The sequence below is a fragment of the Orcinus orca genome, chromosome 3 (genome assembly GCF_937001465.1).
Source record: "Orcinus orca chromosome 3, mOrcOrc1.1, whole genome shotgun sequence".
Taxonomy (NCBI): domain Eukaryota; kingdom Metazoa; phylum Chordata; class Mammalia; order Artiodactyla; family Delphinidae; genus Orcinus; species Orcinus orca.
In genome coordinates, this window is record NC_064561.1 from 7,402,581 (window position 1) to 7,429,304 (window position 26,724).

At 56.5% G+C, this 26,724-nt stretch overlaps 4 protein-coding genes across 18 annotated transcripts in view; 3 read left to right on the forward strand and 1 right to left on the reverse strand.

Moving 5' to 3' along the window:
- CARM1 (coactivator associated arginine methyltransferase 1) overlaps nucleotides 1-11,254 on the forward strand; it is a 42,485-nt gene extending 31,231 nt beyond the window's left edge. For 4 of the 6 annotated variants that reach the window (XM_049708141.1, XM_049708142.1, XM_049708143.1 and 1 more), the window contains 10 exons: nucleotides 819-996; nucleotides 3,169-3,259; nucleotides 3,441-3,522; nucleotides 7,695-7,780; nucleotides 7,972-8,061; nucleotides 8,507-8,644; nucleotides 8,735-8,824; nucleotides 8,921-9,033; nucleotides 9,187-9,264; nucleotides 9,502-11,254. In XM_049708141.1, the coding sequence (XP_049564098.1) occupies nucleotides 819-996; nucleotides 3,169-3,259; nucleotides 3,441-3,522; nucleotides 7,695-7,780; nucleotides 7,972-8,061; nucleotides 8,507-8,644; nucleotides 8,735-8,824; nucleotides 8,921-9,033; nucleotides 9,187-9,264; nucleotides 9,502-9,875 (1,320 nt within the window). In that variant the 3' untranslated portion in view covers nucleotides 9,876-11,254. The remainder of the gene's footprint in view (nucleotides 1-818; nucleotides 997-3,168; nucleotides 3,260-3,440; nucleotides 3,523-7,694; nucleotides 7,781-7,971; nucleotides 8,062-8,506; nucleotides 8,645-8,734; nucleotides 8,825-8,920; nucleotides 9,034-9,186; nucleotides 9,265-9,501) is intronic. The other 2 variants (XM_033401118.2, XM_033401114.2) reach the window with 2 other exon arrangements.
- YIPF2 (Yip1 domain family member 2) lies at nucleotides 5,170-15,967 on the reverse strand. Of its 5 annotated transcripts, none has more exons than XM_049708146.1 (10): nucleotides 15,864-15,967; nucleotides 15,649-15,709; nucleotides 14,724-14,878; nucleotides 14,555-14,635; nucleotides 13,538-13,625; nucleotides 12,175-12,291; nucleotides 11,925-12,091; nucleotides 11,665-11,847; nucleotides 11,446-11,577; nucleotides 5,170-11,349 (listed from the first exon to the last, which is right to left on the reverse strand). In XM_049708146.1, the coding sequence occupies exons 2-9, from the start codon at nucleotides 15,677-15,679 to the stop codon at nucleotides 11,464-11,466; spliced, it is 936 nt and encodes a 311-aa protein (XP_049564103.1). In that variant the 5' UTR covers nucleotides 15,680-15,709; nucleotides 15,864-15,967; the 3' UTR covers nucleotides 5,170-11,349; nucleotides 11,446-11,463. The 5 variants fall into 5 exon arrangements, with proteins under 5 accessions (XP_049564103.1, XP_049564104.1, XP_004277422.1 ...); XM_049708147.1 differs by having other exon boundaries at nucleotides 15,874-15,950; XM_004277374.4 differs by having other exon boundaries at nucleotides 15,649-15,926.
- A 78-nt stretch (nucleotides 15,968-16,045) lies between these two features.
- On the forward strand, nucleotides 16,046-17,083 carry TIMM29 (translocase of inner mitochondrial membrane 29). Its single transcript, XM_004277375.3, has 2 exons — nucleotides 16,046-16,195; nucleotides 16,272-17,083. The coding sequence occupies exons 1-2, from the start codon at nucleotides 16,102-16,104 to the stop codon at nucleotides 16,958-16,960; spliced, it is 783 nt and encodes a 260-aa protein (XP_004277423.1). The 5' UTR covers nucleotides 16,046-16,101; the 3' UTR covers nucleotides 16,961-17,083.
- A 2,186-nt stretch (nucleotides 17,084-19,269) lies between these two features.
- The window catches only part of LOC101271947 (GTPase HRas-like), a 49,617-nt gene continuing 42,162 nt past the window's right edge, over nucleotides 19,270-26,724 (forward strand). For all 6 annotated transcript variants that reach the window (XR_007476551.1, XR_007476552.1, XM_049708150.1 and 3 more), the window contains exons 1-4: nucleotides 19,270-19,424; nucleotides 19,530-19,689; nucleotides 20,180-20,376; nucleotides 26,436-26,569. Coding sequence is in view for 4 of the 6 variants with exons in the window: in XM_049708150.1 (XP_049564107.1) it covers nucleotides 19,270-19,424; nucleotides 19,530-19,689; nucleotides 20,180-20,376; nucleotides 26,436-26,569 (646 nt within the window). In the remaining 2 variants the exon portion in view is untranslated. The remainder of the gene's footprint in view (nucleotides 19,425-19,529; nucleotides 19,690-20,179; nucleotides 20,377-26,435; nucleotides 26,570-26,724) is intronic.

Here is a 26,724-nt window from a genome sequence, read left to right on the forward strand (position 1 = left end):
TTGATGGACTGGTGCTTCAGGGGTGGACTGTGCAGTCACACAGACCAGGGTGGGATCTCGGCCCGGGGCAAGCCGCCCACCTCTCTGAGCCCCACCTGAGAGGTGGATGACAACAGGATTTCATTTTGTCAGTTGATGCTTTTTTGGCACTGAAGCCCTCATTCACAAAGTTGAAAACCTAAAAGCTACAAAGGTAAACAGTGAGGATGCTTCCCTCCCTGACCTCTGGCTCCCAACCACCTAGATCCCCCCCACTGGAGGGAGAGAGACGTATGCAGAAGCTCCCCAGAGCCGCTCCATGAGCCCCCATGGGCTTCTCCACCCGCCAGCTCCCACACGAATGTACACGCCACCGTCTTGCACCTGGCTCTGCTCTCTTTACGATACATCTGGGATATGTCTGTGTCATCATGTAAAGAGCTTCCTCACTCTTTCTAGTGGCTGCAGAGCATCTCTCTGCCTGGACGAACCATTGTGTGTTGAGACACAGGCTGTAACTGACACTGAGGCTGCTTCTCAGTCTGTAGCACAAACGCTGCACCGAATCCCCTGTACACGTGTCCCCTCTCCGTGTGAGGTCACGTCTGTAGGGCAGATTCCTAGCATTGGAATCGCTGGGTCGGAAGGTGTGTCCAGGTTTAGCTTTGGCGGTTGTAGCAAGGCCTACTTGTCCTCGTCCCCAAGGTGACATCAGGAGGCTGCGGAGCTGCAGGAGGGGCGACCTGACAGGGAGGCAGAGGGGAATCTGGTGGCCGAGTGTGGACGGAGGCCCTCCCCCGCGAGGACCCCTGTGACCCCTGTGGCTCGCCCGCCCTCAGGTCTTGGTGAAAAGTAACAACCTCACGGACCGCATCGTGGTCATCCCCGGGAAGGTGGAGGAGGTCTCACTCCCCGAGCAGGTGGACATCATCATCTCAGAGCCCATGGGCTACATGCTCTTCAACGAGCGCATGCTCGAGAGCTACCTCCATGCCAAGAAGTACCTGAGGCCTGGGGGTGAGTGTCCCTGCTGGTGCGGGCCACTGCCTGGGTGGGCGTTCCCTGGGCCCGAGGCCAGGGGTGCGCACCTGGGGGCCCCTTCAGAGAGCCCCTGGCTGCCGCTTAGTCAGCACGGGTGTGGTTCAGCTCCCCACTGGCCTGAGCTGGCGGCCTGGGGTACAGAGGGCATCTGGGCCTTCACCCCCGCTCCCTACCCAGACCTGACCTCAGCTGGCTGGGCCCCAAACGAGGCCACGTGTCCACTTGCCCGGTCTGCTCGGTCAGGGTACGGAGGGGCTTCCCTCAGGCCCGCAGAGAGCCACTGGGCTGCCTCTGGCATCTCATGGCCCATGGGGGACAGTGTCTGGCTGGGCTGTGGTCGGAGCAGGACATGTTCTGTGGCCGGCACCTTCCCCGAGGAACTGCCCTGTCGTCTTCATTCCTAGCGTTGTAGACCCTGCCCTCAGCCTGACAGACTCCTGCACTCATCACCATGGGGTGGGGTTGTGTGTGTGTGTGTGTGTGTGTGTGTGTGTGTGTGTGAGAGAGAGAGAGAGAGAGAGAGAGTGGGATGGGGGTTGTGTGTTGGGGGGCAGCTGATGGCTGTGGTCTCCTGTCTGTGTCACTACCTGCCTGTTTGTGCTCTGGGGTCATTGGGTCACTGTTGACACCTGCTCATCTGTGTCACTGATGGTCTGGTCTGTGCGTGGCCCTGAACATCTGCCAATGTGTCCGTTTCTCTGCTCAGTTCTGGGCACGTTCTGAGCATTTCTGTACAGGAAAGGGGCTGTGTGTGTGTGTGCGTGTGGTATAAGACGACCTCTGCCAGGGCAGAGCACGGGAGGTCCGTGCACTTGCGGCCCCATGGAGGGCAGGGGAGGAGTTGGTCTGTGGGGAAGGACCTGCCTCAGGCTCCACTCCGAGAGGTGGGAGGTAGGAGGTGGCTGCCATTCCCCACAGCTCTGTCCTGCGATCCAGGTGTGTGGGAAGCCAGGCTGCCCCAAGGCTTATCCTAGACCTGCTCTCATGCTCTGCCCTGTTGATGGGCCAAGCTAGCCGGGGGGTGGGGTGGGGGGGAATTGGGGGGAGGGTGGGAGTCGGGGGTGGTGGGGAGCAGCAGCCCTAGCAGGATGTGGGCTCCTCCTTATGGGACGGAAGGACAGACAGGAGTCAGGCTCCAGTGGGCAGCTGCATACTCATCCCACTGGTCAAGCAGCCTGTCCGGGATGAGGCCTGGGGCTAACCTCTTCCCCTTCAGCCTGCATGAGTGTGGCTTCATTCCATCTCAGGAAGCTCTTTTGGGGGATTAAGGGAACCCTCCCCGCAGCTGCACAGTTTTAGGTGCCTTCAGGGCTGGGGGCGCTTTTCCATGATGCTCCGGGGGGCTGATGGGCTCCTCCTGGGCAGGGGGCCTGGCTTGTGGCCTCTGGGCCAGTGAGCCCCTCCCTTCCCCACCCCAGTGGCTACAGCTGAAGGAAGGCTTGAGAAGGCAGATTCCCGGCACCTCAGTACTCTTCCCTGGAATAAGAGGAGGGAGGGAGGCCCACATCTGGAGGCCAGGTGACTTGGGGCCCTAGATTCTAGAAGTAGGCGGGGCCTCCTGAGCCCTGGCTCTCCTTGCCACTGGCTCTGACTCATCTGTCTGTTCCTTAAGTCCCCCTCCCATTTCAGGCCATGCAAGTGGTCCACCCTGCCTGCCAGAGCCTGGGCAGTCCTGCGGTGGGGATTCAGCTGGGGCCCGTGATGCCATAGCCTGGGGCTCACCCTTGCTCTGTCCACAGCACTTTCCTTTGCCTTCCCTGCTGCACGCCTTTCCAAGAGACACAGTCTGGCTGACGGAGCAGGGCCCCTGGAGGCCTGGCCACACCCCAGGCTCTGCTTACTTACCCCTGAGGCTCTGGCAGGTGCTTTCCTGTCTCCCAGCTCTTGTAATGGGACTTGAGGCCAGGCCCCTCTGCCTCCCTGGCTAGCTGTACAGGTTTAGTGAGGAGGTGTACGTCAAGTATTCAGTGGCCGCTGGCAGAGTAGGTACTCAGTATCTCTTCATTGCCTGAGTGCATGAATGAGTGAATGATGAGTGAGAGGCTGGGAAGGCCCAGAGCTGGGGTCCTGGGGCCCTTTGGAGGCTCTGCCAGGTCCTGCTGAATGTCCCACCCTGATGCCAGCACCCCTCCCTGCCCCCACTCCCAGGAAACATGTTCCCCACCATTGGTGATGTCCACCTCGCACCCTTCACGGATGAACAGCTCTACATGGAGCAGTTCACCAAGGCCAACTTCTGGTGAGTGTGCCCCTGGGTGTCCTGCCTTCTCAGGGATGGCCCCACCTTTCTCTTATTCCTTATCCTCAGTAGGACCTAAAAGACTTGGGCTGGATGAGGGCCAGCTGGGAGAGAAGGCAAGCTGCCCCAACTGTGTCCTGCTGCTGGTGACCTTGCCATGGGGGCTGGGGGCTTTCTGCAGGTACCAGCCATCCTTCCACGGAGTGGACCTGTCAGCTCTTCGAGGTGCTGCGGTGGACGAGTATTTCCGGCAGCCTGTGGTGGTGAGTGGGGGCACCCAGGGTACTCACTACCACAGTAGCACTGGGCATGGCCCTCCTCTGGGGTGACAGGAGAGGGGCATGGGCTTTCCTGTAAGGCCTTATGCAAGCTGTGCAGCACTAGGCAGGCCACCGTTGCTCTCTGAGCTTCTGCCCCTGCACGGAGCTCTCACACAGGGATGTTGGGAGTTAAGTAGCAATGCATGTAGAGTGCTTAGCGCATAGTAAGCACGCAGTAACGTGTTTACTGTCATTAGATGAATTGATCCTTGGTGAACTGATTTTATTTGATTGATTTTAATTATTGAGATTTTTGAACTGATGTATATAGACCCATGGTTCAAAAATCAAAGAAGTATAAAAGTGGAAAGCCTCCCTACGTCCATCTCCAGCCACAGTTCTTTTTCCTATAGGCAAACAGTCTTTGTTGTGTGTTTTTCTAGAAGTCTTATATCTAAATGTGCGTATACAAATACACATATATTTAACCTTTTTCCCTTTCAAAGTATAGCATAATCAACATATTGTTCTGCCTTAGTTTGTGTTCAGAGGATATACACTGTATGATTTTGGTCCTTTGAAATTTGTTGAGAGCTGCTTTATGCCCAGTATGTGGTCTCTCTTGGTTTATGTTCCCTCTGTACTTGAGAAAACTGTATACCAATCACTTGTTGTGTACATTGTTATATTAATATCAGTTCGGTCACATTGGTTAATCATGTTGGTCAAGTCTTCTCTCTCTCTACTGTTTTTTTTGGTCTGCTTCTCCTATCTACTACTGATTGTAGATTTATTTTTCCATTTAGTTCTGATAGTTTTTGCCTTATTTTTTTTGACATTACTGTTATCAGGTGCATTCAGGTTTAGGATTATTTTTATATCTTCCTGTTGGATTGATCCTTTTGTCACTATAACAAGTGTCTTTTCTTATCTCTAGTAGTACTTCTTGCCTTACAGTCTTTTTTTTTTTTTTTTTAGTTTATTTATTTATTTATTTATGGCTGCATTGGGTCTTTGTTGCTGTGTGCGGGCTTTCTCTAGTTGCAGCGAGCGGGGACTACTCTTCGTTGCGGTGCGCGGGCTTCTCACTGTGGTGGCTTCTCTTGTTGCAGAGCACGGGCTCTAGAGCGCACGGGCTCAGTAGTTGTGGCGCACGGGCTTAGTTGCTCTGCGGCATGTGGGATCTTCCCAGCCCAGGGCTCGAACCCGTGTTTGCTGCGCTGGCAGGCAGATTCTTAACCACCGTACCACCATGGAAGTCCTTACAGTCTATTTTTTTCTGACAATAGTTTAGCTACTCAGGCTTTCTTTGGTTAATCTTTATAGGATACATACTTTTCATCCTTCTTCTTTCAGCCTTCTTATAACCTATTACTTAAGGTTTATCTCATGTAAATATCATATATTTGGGTTTTGTTTTTTAACCAGATTGACAGGTTTTTGTCTTTTAATTAGAATATTTAGACCATTTGTATTTAATGTGATTACAGCTCTTTATGGCTATAAATCTATCATTTTACTATTTTTCTATTTATCCTGTTGTTTCTTTTTAACTCTTTTCTTGCTTTCTTTTGTTTTAATAAGGTATATATTATTTATCCCCCTCTTGATTGTCTTTCACTAGTTTTGGGAGACTCTAGGGCAGCATCTCTCTTTTTTTTTTTAAATTAATTTAATTAATTAATTTATTTTTGGCTGCGTTGGATCTTTGTTGCTGCGTGCAGGCTTTCTGTAGTTGCAGTGAGCGGGGGCTACTCTTCATTGCGGTGTGCTGGCTTCTCTCGTTGCAGACCACGGACTCTAGGTGCACGGGGTTTCAGTAGTTGTGGCTCGCAGGCTCAGTAGTTGTGGCACACGGGCTTAGTTGCTCTGTGGCATGTGGGATCCTCCCAGACCAGGGCTTGAACCCATGTCCCCTGCATTGGCAGGAGGACTCTTAACCGCTGCGCCACCAGGGAAGCCCAGCATCTCTTTAAACACTACCTCTGTCCCATTCTCTTTCTTCTTTTGGAACTCTGATTATGTATACATTAGACCTTTTCACCATTTCTCAGATGATTCTTATACTCTTTTCTATACTTACACTTTTCTATCCCAATTGCATAATTTTCATGTTTTCTCCTTATCCATCTCCCAGTTCCAATCCTCTCATCACTATGTATAATCTGAATTTTTTTTGTTGTTTTTGGAAAAAAAAATTTTGTGTGTGATGAGAACTTTTAGGATTTACTCTCCTAACAACTTGCATGTATAACGTACAGCAGAGGTAATTATATTTATCATGGTGTACATTCCATCCCTAGTACTTATAACTAGAAGTTTGTAGTTCCTTTTGACTGCCCATCCAACTCCTCCTCCCCCATGGTTTTCTAAAATTTCAGTTCTAGAGTTTCATTTTGCTTATTTTTTTTTTTATTATTTCAGTTCTCTGTGAAATTTGTTCACCTTTTTTCCTTAAACATGTTAATTCTAAGTCTCTGATCACTTTTAGTATCTGGATAAGTGGTAAGTGTATTTCTGTTTTTTCTTCTCCTGGTTTTTGGTACTTTGGTTCTGTCTCTTGGTATGCCTGGTCATTGAATGCCAGAATGAAAAATTATAGAGGCTCTGGATGATGTTTTTCTATCCAAGGATTCGTTTTTGTTCAGGCAAGAAGCCATAATGACAGATTACCTTGGTCCTATGAGGCATTTAAGACATTTGGAGGTTGCTTTTCAGACTCTGCTTAACTGGCATATCGCCCGGTTTCCCTGTAAGGCAGCAGTTCTCAAACACTTTCGTCTCAGGACCCTTTTACATTCTCAAAAATGTAGGATCCCAAAGAAGTTTTGTGTGCATTGTATTGATTGATGTACCGTCAATATCTATTGACATTGAAAACTAAACCCAAGAAATTTAAAAATACACATTAGTTAATTTAAGGATAACAATAAAAACCCATTACGTGTTAACATAAATAGCATTTTTAAAAAGAAAACTATATTGCAAAACTTTCCAGCAAGAATTAGCGACATTTTAAATTTGCAAATCTTTTTAATGGCTGGCTTAGCAGAAGACAGTTGGATTCTGCTTCTGCATTCAATCTGTTGTGGTATCACAGGTGAGTGAATGAATGAAAAGGGCAGAAAACAGTGTTATATGGTGAAAATAGTTTTGACCTTGAGGGTGCTCTGGAAGGGACCTCATTTTGAGAACCGCTGCTTTAGGGCATAGTCTTCATGGTCTCGGTGAGCCTGGTGGTTCACAGGGCCCCTTGTTCCATACTCCGAGCACCAACATGGTGCTGAACCTTTCATTAGCTTTTTAATCTCATGGAAGTAGCTTTCTGCTTGATTTCCCTACCCCCATCCCACATGTAGCTCAGGAATTGGCAAATGCCACGAAGTGAAATCACGGGCAGACTGTCCACCTCAAATTTCCACATTTCCGTTTTCTTTAGCATCTTGGCCCCTTGAGTGCTAGCTGCCTTGGTAATCCCGAACCCCCATTTTGCTTTCCCCACCCAGGGAGGCTGCTGAAAGGCCCCGTCCCAAGGGGAAAGGCACAGGCCGAAAAGCATCTCTCCTCTCTCTAGGATCTTGGCCCCAAAGCTGTAGCTGCTGTGGTCGCTCTCCAGTGATTTCAGACAACTGGGGTTTTTTTCCTTTGTTTTTTATTCAGTTCGTATAGTTCTTGGCAGCAGTGTTAGTCTGATAAGAAATCTCCGTCATGGCTGGGAGTGGACGTCAGTGCACAGTTCTCTAACTTTTTCTTCTTTTTTTTGTGAACTTGTTTAACAGTTTACCTTAGAGATCTTTCCCCATCATAAACAGCCTCTTCATTCTTTTTCATGTACATAATCTTTTATTGTTGGGCCATTACTTGTTTCATTAGATGGTTTCCAGCGTGTCGCTGCTATAGGCAATCTGTAACTCCATGTGTAAGTTTGTACATGTGCACGTAGATCCGTAGGTTAAAATCCCAGAAGTGGAACTGCCAAGTCTTTAATGCAGATGAATGGTTGTCATTTTGCGAGCTGTCACCTAATTTCCTTCCATTGTGTTGTACTAATTCCCCCTCCCCCTAGCATGTCTGAGAAGGGCAAACTGGTTTTAGCTGAGTGGCCTAGGCGCCGTGGCCAGACTCAGGACTTCACCCCGTGCCTGAAGTCAGGTCACACCTCTGATCTCTCCCAGGACACATTTGACATCCGGATCCTCATGGCCAAGTCTGTCAAGTACACGGTGAACTTCTTAGAAGCCAAAGAAGGAGATTTGCACAGGTACTGGCACCCATGCCCTGTCCTCCTGGGTCTGGCTCCTGCTGGAGGTCAAGGCCGCAGCCGGCTCCCTCAGGCAGAATTCTCCTCCCCAGGGCAGGCGGGCAGAGACTCAACACCTGAGTACCCCTCTTCTCTCCTGGCAGCCCCTGTTCAGCTAGCTTCCCCAGCAATCACTGCCCTTTGCCTTTCAGGATAGAAATCCCATTCAAATTCCACATGCTGCATTCCGGGCTGGTTCATGGTCTGGCCTTCTGGTTTGACGTCGCTTTCATTGGCTCCATGTGAGTGTAACAGGGCAGAGCAGGTGGCCCCTGCCCCTGGCCCCAGGGACTTGCCTGCAGTTGGGAAGCCCAGGCCTGGCTGGCTCAGATGATGAACTGGGGGCTGCGAGGGCAGGACCCGACTCCTCTGGGTTCCACTGTTTCTTCCAAAGGCAGCAGGCGCTGGCCTTCAAGCAGTAGGCTGTTGTGGCGGGGTGGGTGTCTACCCTGTTCTGAGTGACTGTTACTCACGGGACCTGACTGTGTCTCTTGGCATGTATGTCAGGGTGAGTGGGTGCCCCATAGCTGTGGGGCTGTGTGTTAACTTCCTGGACAGCCAACCTGTCTCGGCTCCAGGGCCCCAGGGGACCCCTGGGTGGCAGGGCACAGATGCCTGGGGAGAGCTCAGGGTGCACAAGGTGGGGGCTGCAGCCCGGGCAAACGCATGCCTCTTCCTGCTTGGCAGAATGACCGTGTGGCTGTCCACGGCCCCGACGGAGCCCCTGACCCACTGGTACCAGGTCCGGTGCCTGTTCCAGTCACCACTGTTCGCCAAGGCCGGGGACACGCTCTCAGGGACATGTCTGCTTATTGCCAACAAAAGGTGTGAGCTGCTGGCCGGGGCTAGGGGAGGCAGGGCTCCAGTCCATCCATGCAGCCGGCTCATGGCCGGCCCCTCCTGCCTTCTCTACAGACAGAGCTATGACATCAGTATTGTGGCCCAGGTAGACCAGACAGGCTCCAAATCCAGTAACCTCCTGGATCTGAAAAACCCCTTCTTCAGGTAGGATGGGCCCTTGGCCTGCACGTGGTGGGAGGGGGCGTGCCCCTCCTCGCCTGCAGCCCCTCAGCCCTGTCGACCGGTCCGTCTCTGCCACAGATACACAGGCACGACGCCCTCCCCGCCGCCTGGCTCCCACTACACGTCCCCTTCGGAGAACATGTGGAACACCGGCAGCACCTACAACCTCAGCAGCGGGATGGCCGTGGCTGGTGAGCAGGCCCGTGTGTGGGTGGGGCAGGTGCCAGTGTCACTTCCTGGACACACCTGCCGGTGCTTCCTGAGTAAACGCTGGCAGTTCTGGCCCCTCGAATCCCTGCCCAGGACACTGTCCCCCGCCCCTGACATGTCCCTCCCCGGCACAGGGATGCCGACTGCCTACGACCTGAGCAGTGTTATCGCCGGCGGCTCCAGCGTGGGGCACAACAACCTGATTCCTTTAGGTGAGCGCATGGGGGGTGGGCGCGCTGGGGCGAGCTCAGGCCTTCGGCCTCACCCCCTTTTCTTCTTCCCGGGGGCTGAGGTCCCCCGCGCCGTTCCTCTCTGCCTCGCTCTGCCAGCACCGCGCCCACACTCCCCACATCCGAGTGTGAGCACCCACTACGCCAGGCACGTGGGCCGGGCGGGCTGGGGGCGGTGACGCCATCTCCTTTCCTTCCTTCCTTCCTCTTGCTACGCAGCCAACACGGGGATTGTCAATCACACCCACTCCCGGATGGGCTCCATAATGAGCACGGGGATTGTCCAAGGTAATGGTGGGCGGGGGGAGCAGGGTCCCGCGGGTGTGAGGGTGCCCACCGCCGGGCGCCCGCCTGCCCTCTCGCCTGCGCTCTCTCTCTCTGACTCTGCCGTGGGTCTGGGCGGGCGAGGGGGCAGAGCTGGCTCCTCAGTGCCCACACCCCGCCCCACAGGGTCCTCCGGTGCCCAGGGCAGCAGCGGCGGCAGCTCCAGCGCCCACTACGCGGTCAACAGCCAGTTCACCATGGGCGGCCCCGCCATATCAATGGCCTCGCCCATGTCCATCCCAACCAACACCATGCACTACGGGAGCTAGGGCCCTCCGGAGTGGAACAGACTGACAGCACCAGGAAACCAAATGAAGACCCTGCCCATCCCCCCTCCACCCGGGTGGCTCTCACCCTTGTACCGGAGAAGCCCAAACACCCGCTCACAGCCCTCTTTGCTATGGGAACTTGAACACTTTTTTACACGATGTTGCCGCCGCCCCCAGCCCGCTGCCCGCCCACATCTTGGCCCTGAGCGCGTGTCGCTGCCATATTTTACACACGATCGTGTCGTGGGAGCCCTGTTACCCGCTCCTGCCCTCTCCACCCTGACCTGGGTTTGAAATCTTCTGTAACAGGTGTGTCCGGGCCTGACAGCTGCAGGCCTGGCAGGGAGGGAGGGGAGCAGCTGCCGCCCGCGCCCCCCCTACCCCCCGCCATCCCCCGGCCCCTCAGGCCTGCCCCCTGCCTGTCTCCAGTGGGAAGGCAGTCCTGGCCAGGCGGGGCCTCCCCTTCAACTACCAGGCCTTGGTCACAATGGGCGTGACATGCTGCTTTTTTTAATTTTATTTTTTTACGAAAAGAACCAGTGTCAATCCACAGACCCTCCGAGACATCAGGCCAGCCGGGCCGAGCCAGCAGCCCCTCTCCCCGACTCAGAGGCTCAGTGGCGAGGGGCAGCCCTGCCGAGTCTTCAGGATGGGGCGGGGCCGGGCCTCTGGAGCCCCTCGGCCCCCTCCCACCAAAGGGTTCACCTCACACTTGAATGTACAACCCACCCGGCTGTCGGGAAGGCCCTCCGTCCTCGGCCCCTGCCACTTGCTGCTGTCCTGTCCCTGAGCCCCTGCAGGTCCCACACCCACACCAAGAGCTAGAACAGGTGGCCTCGTGGGCCCTGGGGGGAAGGGTCACTGTCAGCCGCTTGAGCAGACACAGAAACCTCAAGGGTCTGTCGTGGAAGGCATCCTTTTTCCTTGTAGCTAACGTTAGGCCTGTGTATCCCCTTCAGTATTTGTAGATGCTCCAGTCCCTAGTACTATGATGGCATTTTGGCCCCTCCCCAGCCTGGGAAGGGGCCTTGCAGGGACCTCTCCAAAAAAAAGAAAAGAAAAAAAAAAACCTAATAAACAAGGAAATGTATGTTTCAGCACAGGCAATTTTCTTCTACTTCTGCTCCCCGTTTCTAACACCCCAAAACTCGGATGTGGTGGAGCTCAGGCTAGGCCCAAGGCCCACTAACTGGGCCCCCCAGGAAGAGCAGGCACAGCCGTGGCTGGGGTGGCCCCCTGTGCTGCCCGCCCATCCTGGCAGGTGGCCTGTGGGGCAATGGCTGCCCTGGAAGCTCCCTGTTCTGCCCCTCTCCCGCCTTTATATAAATTCTTTGAATCACCTTTGCATAGAAAATAAAAGTGTTTGCTTTGTAAGAAAAGTCTGGAAAGTAGCAAAATCATCTTGAGGTCTCAGGGGAGCCTTCAGTCACCGTCTGGGGGGCAGGGCAGGCAGAGGCACCCCCTTATGTTGGGCCTGAAAGAGAGAAACTCCTAGGAGTGGCCCCATGACTTCTAACCTTGGGATGGGGGCCGGAGACCCCCTCAGCCACAGCTGGAAACAGTTCCTCACCTGTGGGCTCCAGTCTTCCTAGGCTGCTGCGGACCTTGGTGGGGGCGGTGACAGTAGTACGGTTGGGGGCTGAGATGTAGCCTGGTGGGGAGGTGCTGCGGGCTCCAGAGGTAGCGGCTGGAAGAAGTAAAACTGAACCGAGAGAAGCCTGGGTCAGCATCAGAGCCAGCAAGCCAACCCCTACCCCAGGCCCAGCCTGTGCCCACCCCAGCCCGGTACCTTACAGCCCGTGGCCAGGAGGGCGTGGAGCAGCACCACCACGGAGAGCAGCAGCACAGCCGCCCACCGGGTGTCCTCACGGACAACGGGCCAGAGGGTGAACACCAGGCCCGCGGCTGACAGGGCCAGGGCCAGGGCCCCGGAGAGCCACTGCAGCCATGGGACAGGGATGAGCCACAGGACCTGGGGACGACACAGGCAGCTGCTACCAGGTTGTCCCCGTGGTGCCCGGGGCCCACCCGTCCCTGAGCCCCACTCACCACAGTGGGGATGAAGACAAAGAGGGAGTAGCCATAGACGCACACCGTCTCCAGGAAGGTGTAAGGCCCCATGCGCTCCCGGACACCCTTGCGCCACTGCAGGAAGCCCCACAGCGCCAGCGGCACGAGCCACGCGTAGCAGTAGATGGCGGTGCCGGCCACGGTCACTGCGGGCAAGGCAGGTAATCGCCCCTGGGCCACGGCACCGCCCCCCCCCCGCCCGGTACCAGGCCTTGCCCACTTCACTTACCTTTGTGGAACTGGGGGCTGTAGTGGATGGAGGGGTCCCTCCTCTGGGCCAGTACCAGGGTCAGGTTGCCGGTGACGGCCAAGACAAAGGCCAGTGTGGCACAGATCCAGAAGGGGCCTGCGGGCGGGGCATGCTCAGGGTCCCAGGGTGGGACCTCCCAGGACAGGTGACTCGTCCCATCTTGTCCCAGCCTCTTCCCAAGCTCCGGGCTGCCTCCACCCCCTCCGCCCCCCCATCGACCCGGCGTCACACCAGTAACAAACTGGCAGCTGAATCCAGTGCTGGCGCCCAGCACTCATCGATGGCCTTTGACATAGCTGACGCCCTCCTTCTGGAAACACTCTCCATGTGGTTCCCAGGACTTTACTTTTTGCTTTTGTCTCATCTCACTGGCAGCTCCTCAACCTTTTTGACTCCCTGAGCTCTTTAACAGCGGGGAGCTGGCCTGGGGCCCAGTCTTCAAACCTCTTCTCTGCATTCATTCACCCCTTGTGTGATCTCGTTCAGCCTCAGGGCCTTATGCCACCTCTGTGCCGACGACCCCCAAATGTCTCAAGTCTGGGCATCTGCCCTGAACCTGCAGCTCCTATTCAACGTTCCCACTCCACCCCACCACACTCACCCTTTCCCCCCGAGTCGCACGCCTTTCCGCATCAGTAAATAGCAACTCCCGCTTTCTGGTAGTCCAGCCAAAAACTCTGGAGCCTCCTTATCTCCTCTCCTTCCACCCCACATCTGACGTGTTGGCTTCATCTTTGACGTGTGCCAGAATCCAACACCCGGCGCTCTCCACCCCAGGCCAGGCCCATCATCCCGCGCTGGACCTCAGCAGTCGCCTCCTCCCTGGTCTCCCAGCTTCTGCCCTCCCCCCACTCCGCCCCCGCCCCGGGCCCAGAGCACCTAAGGACATTTAACTAAGATCCCTTCTCACCACAGCATAGGAGGCCTGTGTGATCTGTCCTGTCACCTCTGTGGCCTCCTGGCAGCTCACTCCAGTCCAATGACAGTGCTGCCCTGCAGTGCAGGCCTGTTTCCCACATCCCACTTCTGTAATGTTCTTCCCCGGGGTCTCCCCACACCCTGCCCTGACACCAACCAGGCTTATTCTCTCACCCTCCTCAGAGGGGTCTTCCCTGACCAACCCGTGCGAAATCACAGTTCCCATCCTCTAAACCCTGTGCTTCTCTCCCTAGCCCCAACGCCCTCTGCAGCCTCATTTGGCTCTATCTCCCTGAACAGAGTGTAAGTTTCACGCTCTCCGTGAGTGATTCTGCTTTGTTCTCAGCTGTATACTGGGGCCTGGCACTCAGTCCACATTTGCCCAATGAATAATCAAATGAACTGAATGCACAACCTCACTCACCATACAGGTCTGGCCGATTCCGCAGATGGTGCCGTACAAAGTTGTGGCCGGGCCGGGGCAGCAGCGAGCCTTTGATCCGGTCCAGGACCTGGGGAGCAAGGCCGGGGCCTAGGATGGAAGCCCGCCTGGGGCTCTTCACCACCCAGGAGGAAAGGGGTCAAGCTCCTCAGGGGCTCCTGTCTTCCTATGGCCTGGAGCCCGCCCCTTCCCCGGGCAGCCCCCACTCAATATCCCAGTGTCCCACCACTCTGAAGGACGCTTCAGGGCCTGCCATCTTCTTCTTTGCTTCCTCTGCCTCCAGCTTGGCTGCCCCGGACTCCCCTTTTGGCTCTCTCCCCCCTCCCCATTAACAGTCGTCAACAAGTCCTAGTCCTGGGCGTTCTCCTTCCCCCATCTCTCCCAACGTGTTCCCTACTCCGCAGCCCTGGTTTATTACCATCTCCCACCCTGGCCTGGGGCCTCCGATCCATGTTCCATGCTACTCAAGCGTCTCCTGCTCTAAACCCTTCCATGACTCCCCAGCACCCTTAGGATAAAACCCAGACTCCTTAACATAGCTCATGAGGCCCTTGGTGATCTGGCTTCTCTCCGCCAGTCCCCCACCTCACTCTCCAGCCTGAGTGACAGGTAGCCTCTGCAGTAGTGTGTGCCTTCTCTCACCTTTGGTCCTCCGCATGTGCCGTTCCCTGTGCCTGGAACATACTTATGCTTCCCTCCACTCTTCCTGGCTAGGTCTGCCTTCTCCTCTAAGTCTCAGCAAATTCCTCACCTCCTCCAGTGGGCCCTTCCCTAACCCACCATATCACTTGTGTCCCCCATGTTCCCAAGAGTCCTGGTCATGCCACGTCCTTGCAGCACACACAGTCACACCTACCAGCCTGGGTAGGAGCTCTTGTTCTCCCAGGTGCATATTGCCAGCACTTGCCCAGGGCCTGGTGCACAAGAAGTGCTCAGTGACTAGTGGCTGAACCCCAAGCGTGACTCCAAGTCCCATCCCACCAGCTTTCCCGGCCTGACCTGTGAGGTGTCCACGTCAAAGAAGCTCTGATAGTAGCTAAAGGTCCAGAAACCAGGCTGCTGCTTCTCCTCCTGTAGGAGCTGCACAGTGCAGGCTTTCAGCACTTGGGGGGTGGCAGGGGTGGGTGGCTGGGACAAGGGGCAGGGCACGGGGACTTATGGGACTCACCGCGGTCTTGTCACTCTCCTCCACCTCGTCCTCAGCTCCGTAGCTGCCACCTGAGTCCATGGCCACAGCCACGTGCTGCTGGGGAACCAGCTGATCACCTCTGGTGGTGGCCTCATTTGGGGTCTGGGCCAGCAGATTAGTAGCTTCCTCGAACTCTGTCAAGAAGGCATACGGGACACAGGCATATTTGGGAGTCAAGACAATTTGGTTTCGGGGCTTCCCTGGTGGTGCAGTGGTTAAGAATCCGCCTGACAATACAGGGGACATGGGTTCGATCCCCGGTCTGGGAAGATCCCACATGCCGCGGAGCAACTATGCCTGTGCGCCACAACTACTGAGCCTGCGCTCTAGAGCCCGCGAGCCACAACTACTGAGCCCATGCGCCACAACTACCGAAGCCCACGTGCCTAGAGCCCGTGCTCTGCAACAAGAGAAGCCACCGCAATGAGAAGCCTGCGTCCTGCAGCGAAGAGTAGCCCCCGCTCGCCGCAACTAGAGAAAGCCCGCGCACAGCAACGAAGACCCAACGCAGCCAAAAATAAATAAATAAATAAATTTATCAAAAGCAAACAAACAATTTGGTTTTGCCCACTGCTCATCTAGGGGCCAACGCTAACCGTAACCACCTGGGTGTTCACCCCCAACTCAGGGCACGTCTTCCTCAACTCTGGTGAGTGGGAAAGAGGTGTGTCCCCTCCCTTCTAACATGGGCCCGCAATTGAGGGCTGATCCTGGAATGAGGTGGCGGCTCGGGTTTGAGGCCTGAGTTTAGGGCGGGAGCGGCATTCGAGTTAGGGATGGGTTTCATGCCTGGGCCGGGGTTCACAGCTGACTGGGGTTCGGGTTAGATCTGAGCTGGAACCTGGATGGGAGGTTCAGGCCAGCGGACGGGGCAGGAGTCGGGCCCGGTCGCGGATGCACTCACGGTGGAAGGCCAGCTCGTCTGCCGCTGCCATGGTCGCTCAGGGCCGTCACTGCATCCCGCTCTGAGGACAGAGGCCAATCAGGCCCGCCCCCGACCTCTCTCGGGGCCCTCCTGGAGGCTAGCCTCAGCCCCGAGCCCGGTCTGGCGGCTAACCGCACCCACCGGGGCGTGAACTCGCCGCTCCGGCCCCACAGGTGCACCCACAGCCCCCTCACCTTCGGCTACCTCAACCGGCGGGGCCCCGGCTCTCTGCGCCTGCGCAACCCGCCTGCCAGCCACAGACGACCGTACTCCGATCTGACAGGAACATCCGGCGTCGGTCCGTATTCTACCCTCTTCCGATGGGAATCCACTTCCGGCAGTGTTGACGCTTGCGCAGAAGAGACTCCCCGGGCCTTCTGCTTCGCCTACCTGGCGTTTCTCTTCGGAGTACGGACGCAAAGCCGGAAGACAATGGCGGCGGCCGTTCGGAAGAGATTTTGGCCCCGAAGCCGTGCAGAGACTGGTGACACTGCGGCCGCAAAGCCCGGCGTGTGGGCACGGTTGGGTGAGTAGCGGCGGGAGGCGGCGGGGTGGGCGGCCGCAGCGGCCGCACCGCCCTCACCGCGCTTCTCTCCCCTCAGGCGCCTGGGCCCGCGCGCTGCTCCGGGACTACGCTGAGGCCTGCGGGGATGCGGCGGCGGCGGCGAGGGCCCGACCCGTGCGGGCGGCCGTGTACGTGGGGCTGCTGGGTGGTGCGGCGGCCTGCTGCGCCCTCGCGCCGAGCGAGGCGGCCTTTGAGGAGGCGCTGCTCGACGCGTCGGGGACCCTCTTGTTGCTGGCGCCCGCCACGCGCAACCGCGACTCGGAGGCGTTCGTGCAACGGCTGCTCTGGCTGCGGGGTCGCGGCTGCCTGCGCCACGTGAGCCTGGGTCTCTGCTCGCTGGTGTACGAGGCGCCCTTCGACGCCCAGGCCAGCCTCTACCAGGCCCGCTGCCGCTACCTGCAGCCCCGCTGGGTCGACTTCCCGGACCGGATCCTGGATGTTGGCTTCGTGGGCCGCTGGTGGGTGCTGGGGAGCCGGATGCACGACTGCGACATCAACGACGACGAGTTTCTGCACCTGCCGGCACATCTGCGCGTCGTCGGGCCCCACCAGCTGCACTCGGAGGCCAATGAGCGGCTCTTCGACGAGAAGTTCAAGCCCGTGGTGCTCACCGACGATCAGGTGGACCAGGCGCTGTGGGAGGAGCAGGTCTTGCAGAAGGAGAAGAAGGACCAGCTCGCCCTGAGCCAGGCCGACCCGCTGGTGCCGTCGGAAGTCGCGAGATGAAACCCAGACCAGCCTGGGTCCCGATCGGGCTCTGAGCCCCGGCAGACTGTTGGCCCGGGATTGTGCAGTTGGTGCGAGTGAGCCTCAAACGCGGAGTGACGGAAATAAATTATTTGCACTGTTCTCTTCCTGCGTTTTCACAAAATCGGGGGCCTCCCTCTCACCTGTTGATTGTGAGCTGACGCTAATTCAGAGCCTCCTTGGTCTAGGAGTTGGGGAGAGCAGAGCGGCATGCCATGTCATGTTCAGCACTGCCAGAGTTTGCAAGGAGCATTAGACTGAAGTAAGCCTTTTTTCACTGGGCTTCACAGCCTGAGCTATCACAGTTGTTAGGTAACTCCCAAGCTCTACTAAGAACTTTGAGACTGACCTGGGATATAGGTCAAGTGCCCTCTCCACACCTCAGATTCTTTTTCTGTAAACAGGAGCACAATCTGCTCGGGGTGTTAGCAAAATCAGAGACCACCAGAATGCACTTGGTACCTAGCAGGCCCTCGCGGTGTGCAGTGGGGCTGAGTGGGGAGGATTGCAGCTCTGACTCCACACCCTTCCTGCCTGCCCCTGGGAAGGGAGCACAGCTCCCCAGCTTCACCTGCAGCCCCGCAGGGCCGCCCCGGGAAGTGCTCAGTAAACGGAGGACCACAGAGCCGGGAGCCTGGGTTCGCTTCTCTCTCAGAACAAAAGGACGCTTGGCTATAACAGGAACGTTTTCCAGTTCTCTCTTTTTCTTTTCATACTTAAGTAGCTTGAATCACTTCAGCTTTCCGGGCCAGTTCAGGAGTTGGCCTCTAGATGTCCTCAGGGGCTGCAGGAGCCGGGCCGGGCGAGGTGCCTACTGTCCTCGCCAGGCACGCGGGGGCGCAGGTGAGACGGGCAGAGGTGCTCCGCTCTGCCTCACCCAGGCCAGCCCCTCTGGCTGTGTGTCCCTGGCCCTGTCTTCCGGGACCCCACAAGTGTGCTGGGTGCCCCCGAGAGGAGGCCCGCCCGTGACCATAGGGCAAGGCAGGCCTCCCACCCGCCAGAGCCCCATGGACCCCTGCGAAGAGCTCGGGCACCGCATGGTCATGACACACACCAGGCGAGCCTGGAGTTTAGAAAATCACTGCCCACTGATCCTGCAAGGGACCCCCTTCTTTAAGCATCACAGAATGGGGACACCCCAGCTAGGAGCGTTGGCCCCAGGCCCTTTTCCTTTCTTACCTGTCCCCTGTTGCCACACCTCTTTTGAGTCTTTTCCTGTGATCACCTTCTGCTTCCTGGAGCTCTGACCCCCGCCTGCCCACCTCCTCACCTGCCTTATGTTTTACAAACTTCTTCTGGCACTGGGGCCTCATGGGTTTCCCTTTATTTCCCCTTTATGTAGATCTTTTCCTTGGAGCAGAGCCCCATCCTGCCAGGGCAGGGATTCTTTCTGTCTGCCTGTCGCCCTCTTCCTGGAGCAGCACCTGGCGTGCAGTAGGCGCTCAGTGAATACTTGTCAGATGCACCAGCATGCCAGGTGGGGGGTGGCTGCAGCTGCTTGTCGGCTGCCACTTGCCAGTCCCGGCACACTGCTGTGCCCTCCACTGTGGCAAGGCCTGTTCTCGTGGGGACACTGGTATCCTCAGCCCGCGGCACCTCCAGTTCAGGCTTTTTGCCTACCCAGCAGCTTCTAATTCAGGTGCTTGCTTGGGAGATGCTCTCAGCTGTCTGCCCTGTGTTTGGGGGGGCCGGCTCCCTGCTTCTCTCACACAGTCATTAAGTGCAGCTGGAGGTAGGACCGCGCCCCCCCCCCCACCTCTGGGCTGGAGGTGCCACAGATGAGCGTCTGGGCCACCCTTCTGGCTGGGTCCCCTGTTACCTGTCTGGGCACAGAGGGCAGGCCAGGCCTGGGCATGCTGGCGCAGGGAACTCAGTGGGTGTGCCCTGCGTGGTCTGGCCGTGGTGCGTGAGGCTTCTTTGGCGGGCGGGACAGGAGACCACTGCAGTGCCTTATGCTGCGGTCCCTTGAGGACTGATGACGGAGTATGAGCTCACGGTGGTGGGTGCCAGAGGCGTGGGGAAGAGTGCCCTGACCATCCAGCGCATCCAGAACCACTCTGTGGTTGAGTACTTTCCCACCATAGAGGTGAGCCGGCCCGGCTCCCGTCCACAGCCCAGCTCCTAACACGGGCTTGTCTCCCACCCACACTGCAGGAGGGGTCTCTTTGTCATTGGTCCTGGGGGGCATGAGAGGAGCGAGGGAGGGTCCCATCCCTGGAGGGCCGGCTGTCTCTAAGCAGTGTCCTCCCCAGGACTCCCACCGGAAGCAAGTGGTCATCGATGGGGAGATGTGCCTGCTGGGCATGCTGGACACGGTGGGCCGGGAGGAGTACAGCGCTGTGCAGGCCCAGTACACGTGCACCCGGGAGGGCTTCCTCTGTTTGCCGTCAACGACGCCAAGTCCTTCAAGGGCCAGATCCTTCGAGGACATCCGCCAGTACAGGTGAGCTGCCCGGCAACCCTCGGGGGCCTCCCGTCCACTCTCTGCGTGTCCCGGGTGCAGCCGAGCCCACAGCCCACCGGCCAACTCACACCTTCCCCCTTGCAGAGAGCAGATTGAGTGGTTGAAGGAATCAGACGACGTGCCCAGGGTGCTGTTGGGGAACAAGTGTGACCTGGCCACGTGTACCGTGGAGTGTTGGCAGGCCCAGGACCTGGCCCGCAGCTATGGCATCCCCTACATGGAGACTTCGGCCAAGAAGGGCCAGGTGAGCCGGAGCGACCCCCACCCCGCCCAGGGGCAGCTCTCATTGCCCCCTCTCCCTCGACGCAGGGCAGCCGCTCTGGCTCTGGCTGTAGCTCCAGGACCCTCTGGGACCCCTGTTGCCCAGCAGCCCCTCACGCTGTAAGTCTCCCTGGACGTCAGGACAGCGAGGGAGGCCAGCGTCTGGGTCTGGGCCGACACAGCTCCTGGGGGATGTGGAGGTCCCTAGAGAGAGCTGCCCTGACCAGGCTGGAGTGGTGACCCTGGGGCCCCAACCCCTGTACCCCCAGAGCAGCAAGGAGGTCCCAATCGGCCCAACCCCCCCAGGAGGCCGCGGGGGAGTTGCTGAGGACAAGCCTCCCAACGGGGTGGCCCTGGGGATCAAGACGGGCAGGGCCCAGCTCCCCGTTTGCGGGGTGGGGTGAGGAAGGGGCTGGGGTTCCACTTGAGGCCAAGGCAGTGGTCCCCGCAACGAGCTGGCCCCCTCTTGCCAGGGCGTGGAGGATGCCGTCTACAAGCTGGAGCACAAGAGCCAGCAGCACAAGGCGAGCAAGCTGGGCCCGCCCGCCCCACGGGGGTGGCCTGGGCTGCCTGAGCTGCAGGGCCTGCTCTCCCAACTGAGGCACAGGCGACAGGCAAGGAAGAGGCACCCGCAGGGAGGATGCGGGGAAGGAAGCTCCGGCCCGCCCAGGTAGGTGACGGAGGGACCATGGGTCTGCTGGGACCCCTTGCACAGACTGTCGTGAACTCATGCCACTGGCCCCCCAGCTATCACTCTCCTCAGCCCCATACTGGCCCACTGGGCACATGCTGAGTCACTGTAGAGTATCTGATGGGCTTGACCCTGGTGCTGAGCTGAGTCCGGGAGGCCGTTGTGCGTGTGGCCCTCCAGGAGGCATGTGGGAACCTCAGCTTGGTCCTGCTGGTGGTCCCTCTGTCTCTGGGGGCCCCGGGTGCGTTCTGCAGAGACCCCCTGGGTGCTGCAAGAATGGGCCAGTCTAGCACGTAACACATGAAACTTTATTCACCTTCAACCAGCAAAGGGGGAAACTAAGACAAAGGGTGTCCCTTCCTCTGGGAGGGAGGCTTTCATAGGGAAGGGCTCTGGGGGCGGGGAGCTCATTTGGACTCCGGCTGGGGTCATATCTCCTGAGTTTTGGGGACCCTGAAAGGCAGTAACTGACTTTGGCAAAGGCAAGGGTGCAGCCTGTTGGGTCCAGCCCGCCCAGAGTGCCCTCTGCTCTGCCTCGTGGGGCCCAGGTGGCTGCGTGGGCTCTGGTATCGGGCCAGCCCTGCCTCCTTATGTGTATGGGGGTGCGGTCGGCCCACCTGCCCCTGCCACCCCCTCGGTGGAGGTGGCCTGTTGCTCCCAGAGCCACCTCAGGTCACCGAAGTGTCCTTGTGGGGCATGTCTAGGCCCCAGCTGGTCATGTGCGGCTCCGAGAGGGCCCGCCTGGCCTTGGGCCAGAATTCTGGACTGGCCCGGGTGGCCCCTTTAGGCACCATTCTGGCTGGTGGGGTGCTCATGGCGCGCCTGCCCTCCCGGGGCCCAAATGCAGGCCAGGCCAAGCCCTTCAGGGTCAGGACCTTGTGCCGTGCAAGGGGGGCACCGTCCCGCGGGAAGGCCAGCGTGAAGCAGCAGGGCGTGTCGCTGGCTTCCCAGGGCTTCGGGGTCACTGTGCTCACAGTCACCTTGTCTTCTGGAGGCCCCTGTGTGTCCAGCTTCTCTGGGGACACAGACGTCGGGGTTGTAGGCACGTGCGCGGCCTTGGGGCAGCTCTTGGGGCGCCGCCCTGGCTCCGCTGTGGCCGTTCTGGTCACTGCCCCGGGAGGGGCGCTGGCTGCAGGTGCCACAGGGCAGGAGGAGTGTCCTGGGCCTGGCGGCGCTGTCTTCAGCAGGCTGGGCAGAGCTGGTGGCAGGGGGCCTCAGTGGGGTTGCAGGGCCAGGCCTGTCGTACGGCCCTGGGGGTGGTCCGGCCAGGCGCTGCAGGGGAAGGGACCCAGCCTTCTGGCTGAAAGCTGATGTCCGCGGGCCACTTGCCTGTGGCCTCATGGTTCACTGGGAGGTTTGGGAGGGAATTCCATCGCCATGGCAACAGCCAATCCTGAGGGCTGTCCTGGGCTGTGGACCGGCAGGCCAGACGTGGAGCTGATGTTCCTTGAGGGAATGTTCTGGAAAGAGCAGATGGGGTGGGGGCTACCTCCCTTGGGGCCCCACAGGAGTCTGGGTTACTGGAAACGTTCATCCCTGCTAAGATTTCGATTAATAATGTGGCATCTTCAGGATCAAAACTCAAGTTTCATGACAACAGCAATGCTTGTTAGGCCTCGAGCTAATTGTTAAAAAACCTTTCTGCTGCGGCGAGCACCTGGCAGCCCCGTCAAGTGCGGGTCTCATCAACCCAGGAATTAGGTGCTGTTTCTGTCCTGAAACGTGGAGTCTGCACCCCAGCCTTTCTGCTCAGTCTAAGATTGGGGAGCTCCCTACATCATCTCTGTGACCCTGTGCGCCTGCATCCTTACCATCGCGTAGAACCCCCTGGAAGGGGCAGGGCCTGGGCGCGGGGATACTCACGGTGTCATACACGGAGTAGGCTGCCAGCACGTGGAACAGGGCTTGCTGCCTGGGGAAGGGGACACAGGGGTGCTTGTTTCATGCTGATGCTCTTGGTTTCATATTGTCTGACAAACTCTCATGACAAAACAGGTGTGTTTAAGAAATAAGGCAAAAAAGCAGTGAACTCTTCAGGACACCTCAGTGTGAAACATTTTTCAGGGGTAAAGTGTACATGTAAGGAAACGCATAGATCCCAGGTGTACCGTGTGATGAGCTTTGATTTTCTTTATTTTTTCAGTTTGCACACATAACAGCTCAGTCTCTGGGATGCACGGCCTGTGGGTTTTCACACAAGGGTGGGGCCGCCGCATCCGCACTCCAGCGTCAGCCCCCAGCCTCGCAGCCCCGGCAGCCACTGCTCCTTATCCTCCCGGGGTTGCGCCTTTTCCAGAACGTCCTGTGAATGGAGTCATACGTGGGTCTGGATTCTTTCACTGAGCAAAACAAGTCTAAGACTCACCCGTGCTTTGAGTGAATCAATAGCTGGTTCCCTTGTGTCCCTGAATCGTAGTCCGTTTCATGGAATCCCACGGTTTTTCCATTCCCTCTTTGAAGATCATCTTGGTTGCTTCCAGTTGTTAACGATCATGAGCAGAGCAGTGAAGATTGCATGCAGGTTTTATGTGGGTGTATGTTTTCTAGTCCTTTGGGTAAATCTGAAGGAGCATGATTGCTGAGCACATGGTGAGGGTGTGTGTGGTTTTGTAAGAAACGGTCAAGCTGTCTCCCACGGTGGCTGCACCATATGCATCCCCACCAGTGCTGGACGGGAGTTCCTGTTGCTCCACGTCCTCGCCAGCACTTTGCTTCTTATTCTGCACGAGGCTTTCATTAGGTATACGATTAGCAAATCTTTTCTCCCACTCTGTAGCTTTTTCATTCTCTTAACTGTGCCTTTTGCAGAATGACAGTTTTACATTTAGATACGGTTGTACTTGTCACTGCTTTCCATCATGATTTTATTGAAGTTCCTTACTGATGGGCACTCATGTTTTTCTGATCTGGTAAATGTACAAGGGCCAACGGAGGGCTCCAAGCTCATGCTCTTCCCACCTGTAGAGGATGCTGTCTGTCACCTCCATGCTCTTAGCTTTAACAGTGTGTTCATGGTACCTGATGACCCCCAACCAGAACCCCCTGAGATTCTTCGACCTTCCCTCATAGCTGTGACCTCCCTGCTGAGGTGAGACGGACACGGTGACATTGATTTGGTGCCAATGTGCACATCTCTTAGGAGCGAGGTCAACAAGCTTATTTTATCATTCCTTCCTTTTTTTTGTGAACTCTCCCTTATCATTTCTCATATTTTTGCCTTGTAAGAAATTGATTCGTAGAAAGTCCTCATCCATTAAGGGCATTAGAACTGTAAATATTTTTCCCCAGTTTCATAGTTTTTTTGTGTTTGATTAGGGATTTTCCCCCATGCAGATACTTGATTTTCATGTGGTTGAATCAGCCAGTTTTTAAAGTGGAATCTAGGATTTTGTCTGACTTAGAAAGGCTTTTGGTAATTACGGTAGCATTAGTGTAACCTTTATCTATGTCTTGTAGCTGGCGTGCCTAGTCCCTCTTTCATGCTTTTACAGGGTTTTCCCAGCAGTTCTCGCTTAGTTACTCTGCATGTGAACTTTCGAATCAGTTCCTCTAAGTCCCGAAACAGCTGCCACGACATCTTCTTGGGGCTCCTCCATGTCACCGACTCAGGTCGCGCACGTCCTCAGGGCACGGCACCCCGTGTGGTCTCTGACTCCCCCCCACACCCGGTCGTGGGGAGGGGTCGGCAGGCTGGGCACGTGGTCAAGTTCCTGCAAGGAGGGCCCTCGGGGGTCTGTAACCTCTCAGAACTAAGACCCCACTAAAGCAGAGCAACGTGAATAAGGCCCTGCGTGGGCACCACACCAGCCTCCCTGTGCTGTCGGCCTGGTTCCACCACGTCACCTGGCGCAGGTGTCCCCCTCCAGCTCTGGCTCCCGAGGAGGCCTGTGCATGCCTGCGGGGGGGGGGTGGGGGGGCGTCCCACTCCTCCTCTGCACCCAGAGGAGCTGGAGCAGATGGGTGCTCCCCAGATTTGCCCCCCAACTCCGTCTAGGAGTGGCTGGGGGTACAGACTGAGGGGCGGGGGCACGGGCTCCAGGACTGCCCAGAAGGGCAGGAATCAGCAGACTTTTCCATCCATCACCCCTGGCTTCTGTCCTCATGACAGGAAGGGCCGGAGCCCAAGCCAACGGGACTGGGTGGACCCTCCGTGCCAGGCGCCCCTGACGAGTCCCAGTGGTCGAGGTGGCTGGGGACCGGGGACGTGAACTCACCACTCGCTGTCAGCTTCTGCCCCGCAGTCAGGGTGTCAGGTGGGGCCCCACAGGACAGAATTGGAAATGACTGTGGCCTCAGCCGGTTCTGCGCCCACGGCCCTCCCCTTGTGCAGCCCCCGACCCACAGGGACAGGACAGGCAGCGACAGCCCAGGCCCTCACTCCCCAGGGGCAGAGACGAGGGGCGGCACTCCCAGGGCCCGGACCCTGCTCAGCCGGCCCTCTCCTGCCCCCTGCTCCCGCCCTTGAACCCTGGCCCCAGCACAGCAGCCACCCTGGCCTGGAGACCCCACAGGCCACGGACCCCGTCCATCCTGTCCCACCTCTGAGCGTCTAAGCCTCCTCCCTGGAGGGAAGGAGAAATAAAACTCCTTGTTTGCATAGGACATGGTTGACTTTAGAAAACTACAGGATATCGACAAAAACACGTGTAGAAAGACAGAGAGGGCTCAGCAAACCCATATATGTGTCAACAGGTGCCTCCCTGCTGACAAGGATCAATGGCGTGGAAACCAAAGACACCGTACTGGCTACAGTCACGCCCCGGAAAATAAGATATTGATATATACATATAACCGAATCACTTTGATGTATACCTGAAACATTGTAAATCAACTATACTTCAATTTTTAAATAAGAGCAAAAAAAAAAAACAAATCTAAAAGCCGGCAAAACCCAATTCTCTGTGGTGATATACAGAGAGTCAGGGCATACTAAACACTGGTGTGATTCATGACAGACAGCCACTGTCTCTGGCCTTTGGGGAGGGGCAGGCTGGAGACTTGAGCTCTCTTGGAAAAGCTTGGGGGGGTGGGGTATGTGGATGTCTGTTGTGTGAGTCTTCATAGTTTTGCATCTCTTAAATTTTGCATAGTGAACTGTGGAACATCGGATGAAACTGGGAGTGGGTCAAGGGAACAGCAGCCGAGTAGCTGGCTGGTCTTTCATTTTTCACCAGATGAGGTCACCTGCTGCCTGCTCAGTACTGCCCAGGCATAGGGTCTCTGGGAAATCACAGTTTGGAATTAAAGATGAACGTGAAACTACCTCTATTCCCTTTTCCAAAATGTTCAGCAGAAATTTGGGTCCAGGCACCAAAGCTCTATTACTTGGGGGAAGAGTTTGCAGAGACGTACCGACTGTATGGGAGCTCTCTTGTAAGCACGGTCTGAAAGCAAACAGCCCACAGACTCCAGTCTTTCAGGGGTGCTTAGCAAATTAAGGAGTGAAAGCTGGGTTTTTGGAAGTAGGTTTTAAGGACTGTATTTCTTGGAGTAGTCCCATAAAGTGTATATTTGTTGCAGTGTGGCAGTGTCTAAAAATTGAAATCAGTGTAAATGTCCAGGAGGAAACAGTAGTTAACCCCAGGCCCATCCTTCTTAAGAAATAGCACAGTCATCAACAGGAGGGCGAGAATTATATGCACGACATGGAAGGATGGCCAGGTTATGTCATGAACTAACAAAAGCAAGTTTGGAAGAGTTTAAATTCCCCAAAGTAGAATTGCTGGGTTAAAAGATGTGTGCATTCACATTTGTTTGGGTGGCTACAATTTAAAAAAAAACTTGAAAATAACAAGTGTAGACAAGGGTGTGGAGAAAATGCAACCCAACAAAATGCACTGTTGGTGGGAATGTAAAGTGAAAGCTAAGTGTCAGAAAGCTAAGTGTAGAATTACTGTATGAGCCAGCAATTCCACTCCTAGGTGTGTATCCAAAAGAACTGATAGCAGGGAATCCAACAGATACTCATCCAACCATGTCCATTGCAGCACCATTCACAATAGCCAAAAGGTAAAAACAACCCTCGTGTCCATCCTCAGATGTACGTGGTCCATCCATACAATGGAATACTATTCAGCCTTAAAAAGGAAGGACATTTTGACACCTGCTACACAATGGATGAAACCTGAAGATATGCTGAGTGAAAGAAACTGGTCACAAAAGGAAAAATACGGTATGATTGCATTTATATGAGGTCCCTAGCGTAATCAGAGTCATAGAGACAGAATGTAGATTAGAGGTTTCCAGGGGAGGGGTATGAGGAGTTAGTGTTTAATGGGGACTGAGTTGCCCTTTTGCAAGGTGAAAAGGGACCTGAGGATGAATGGT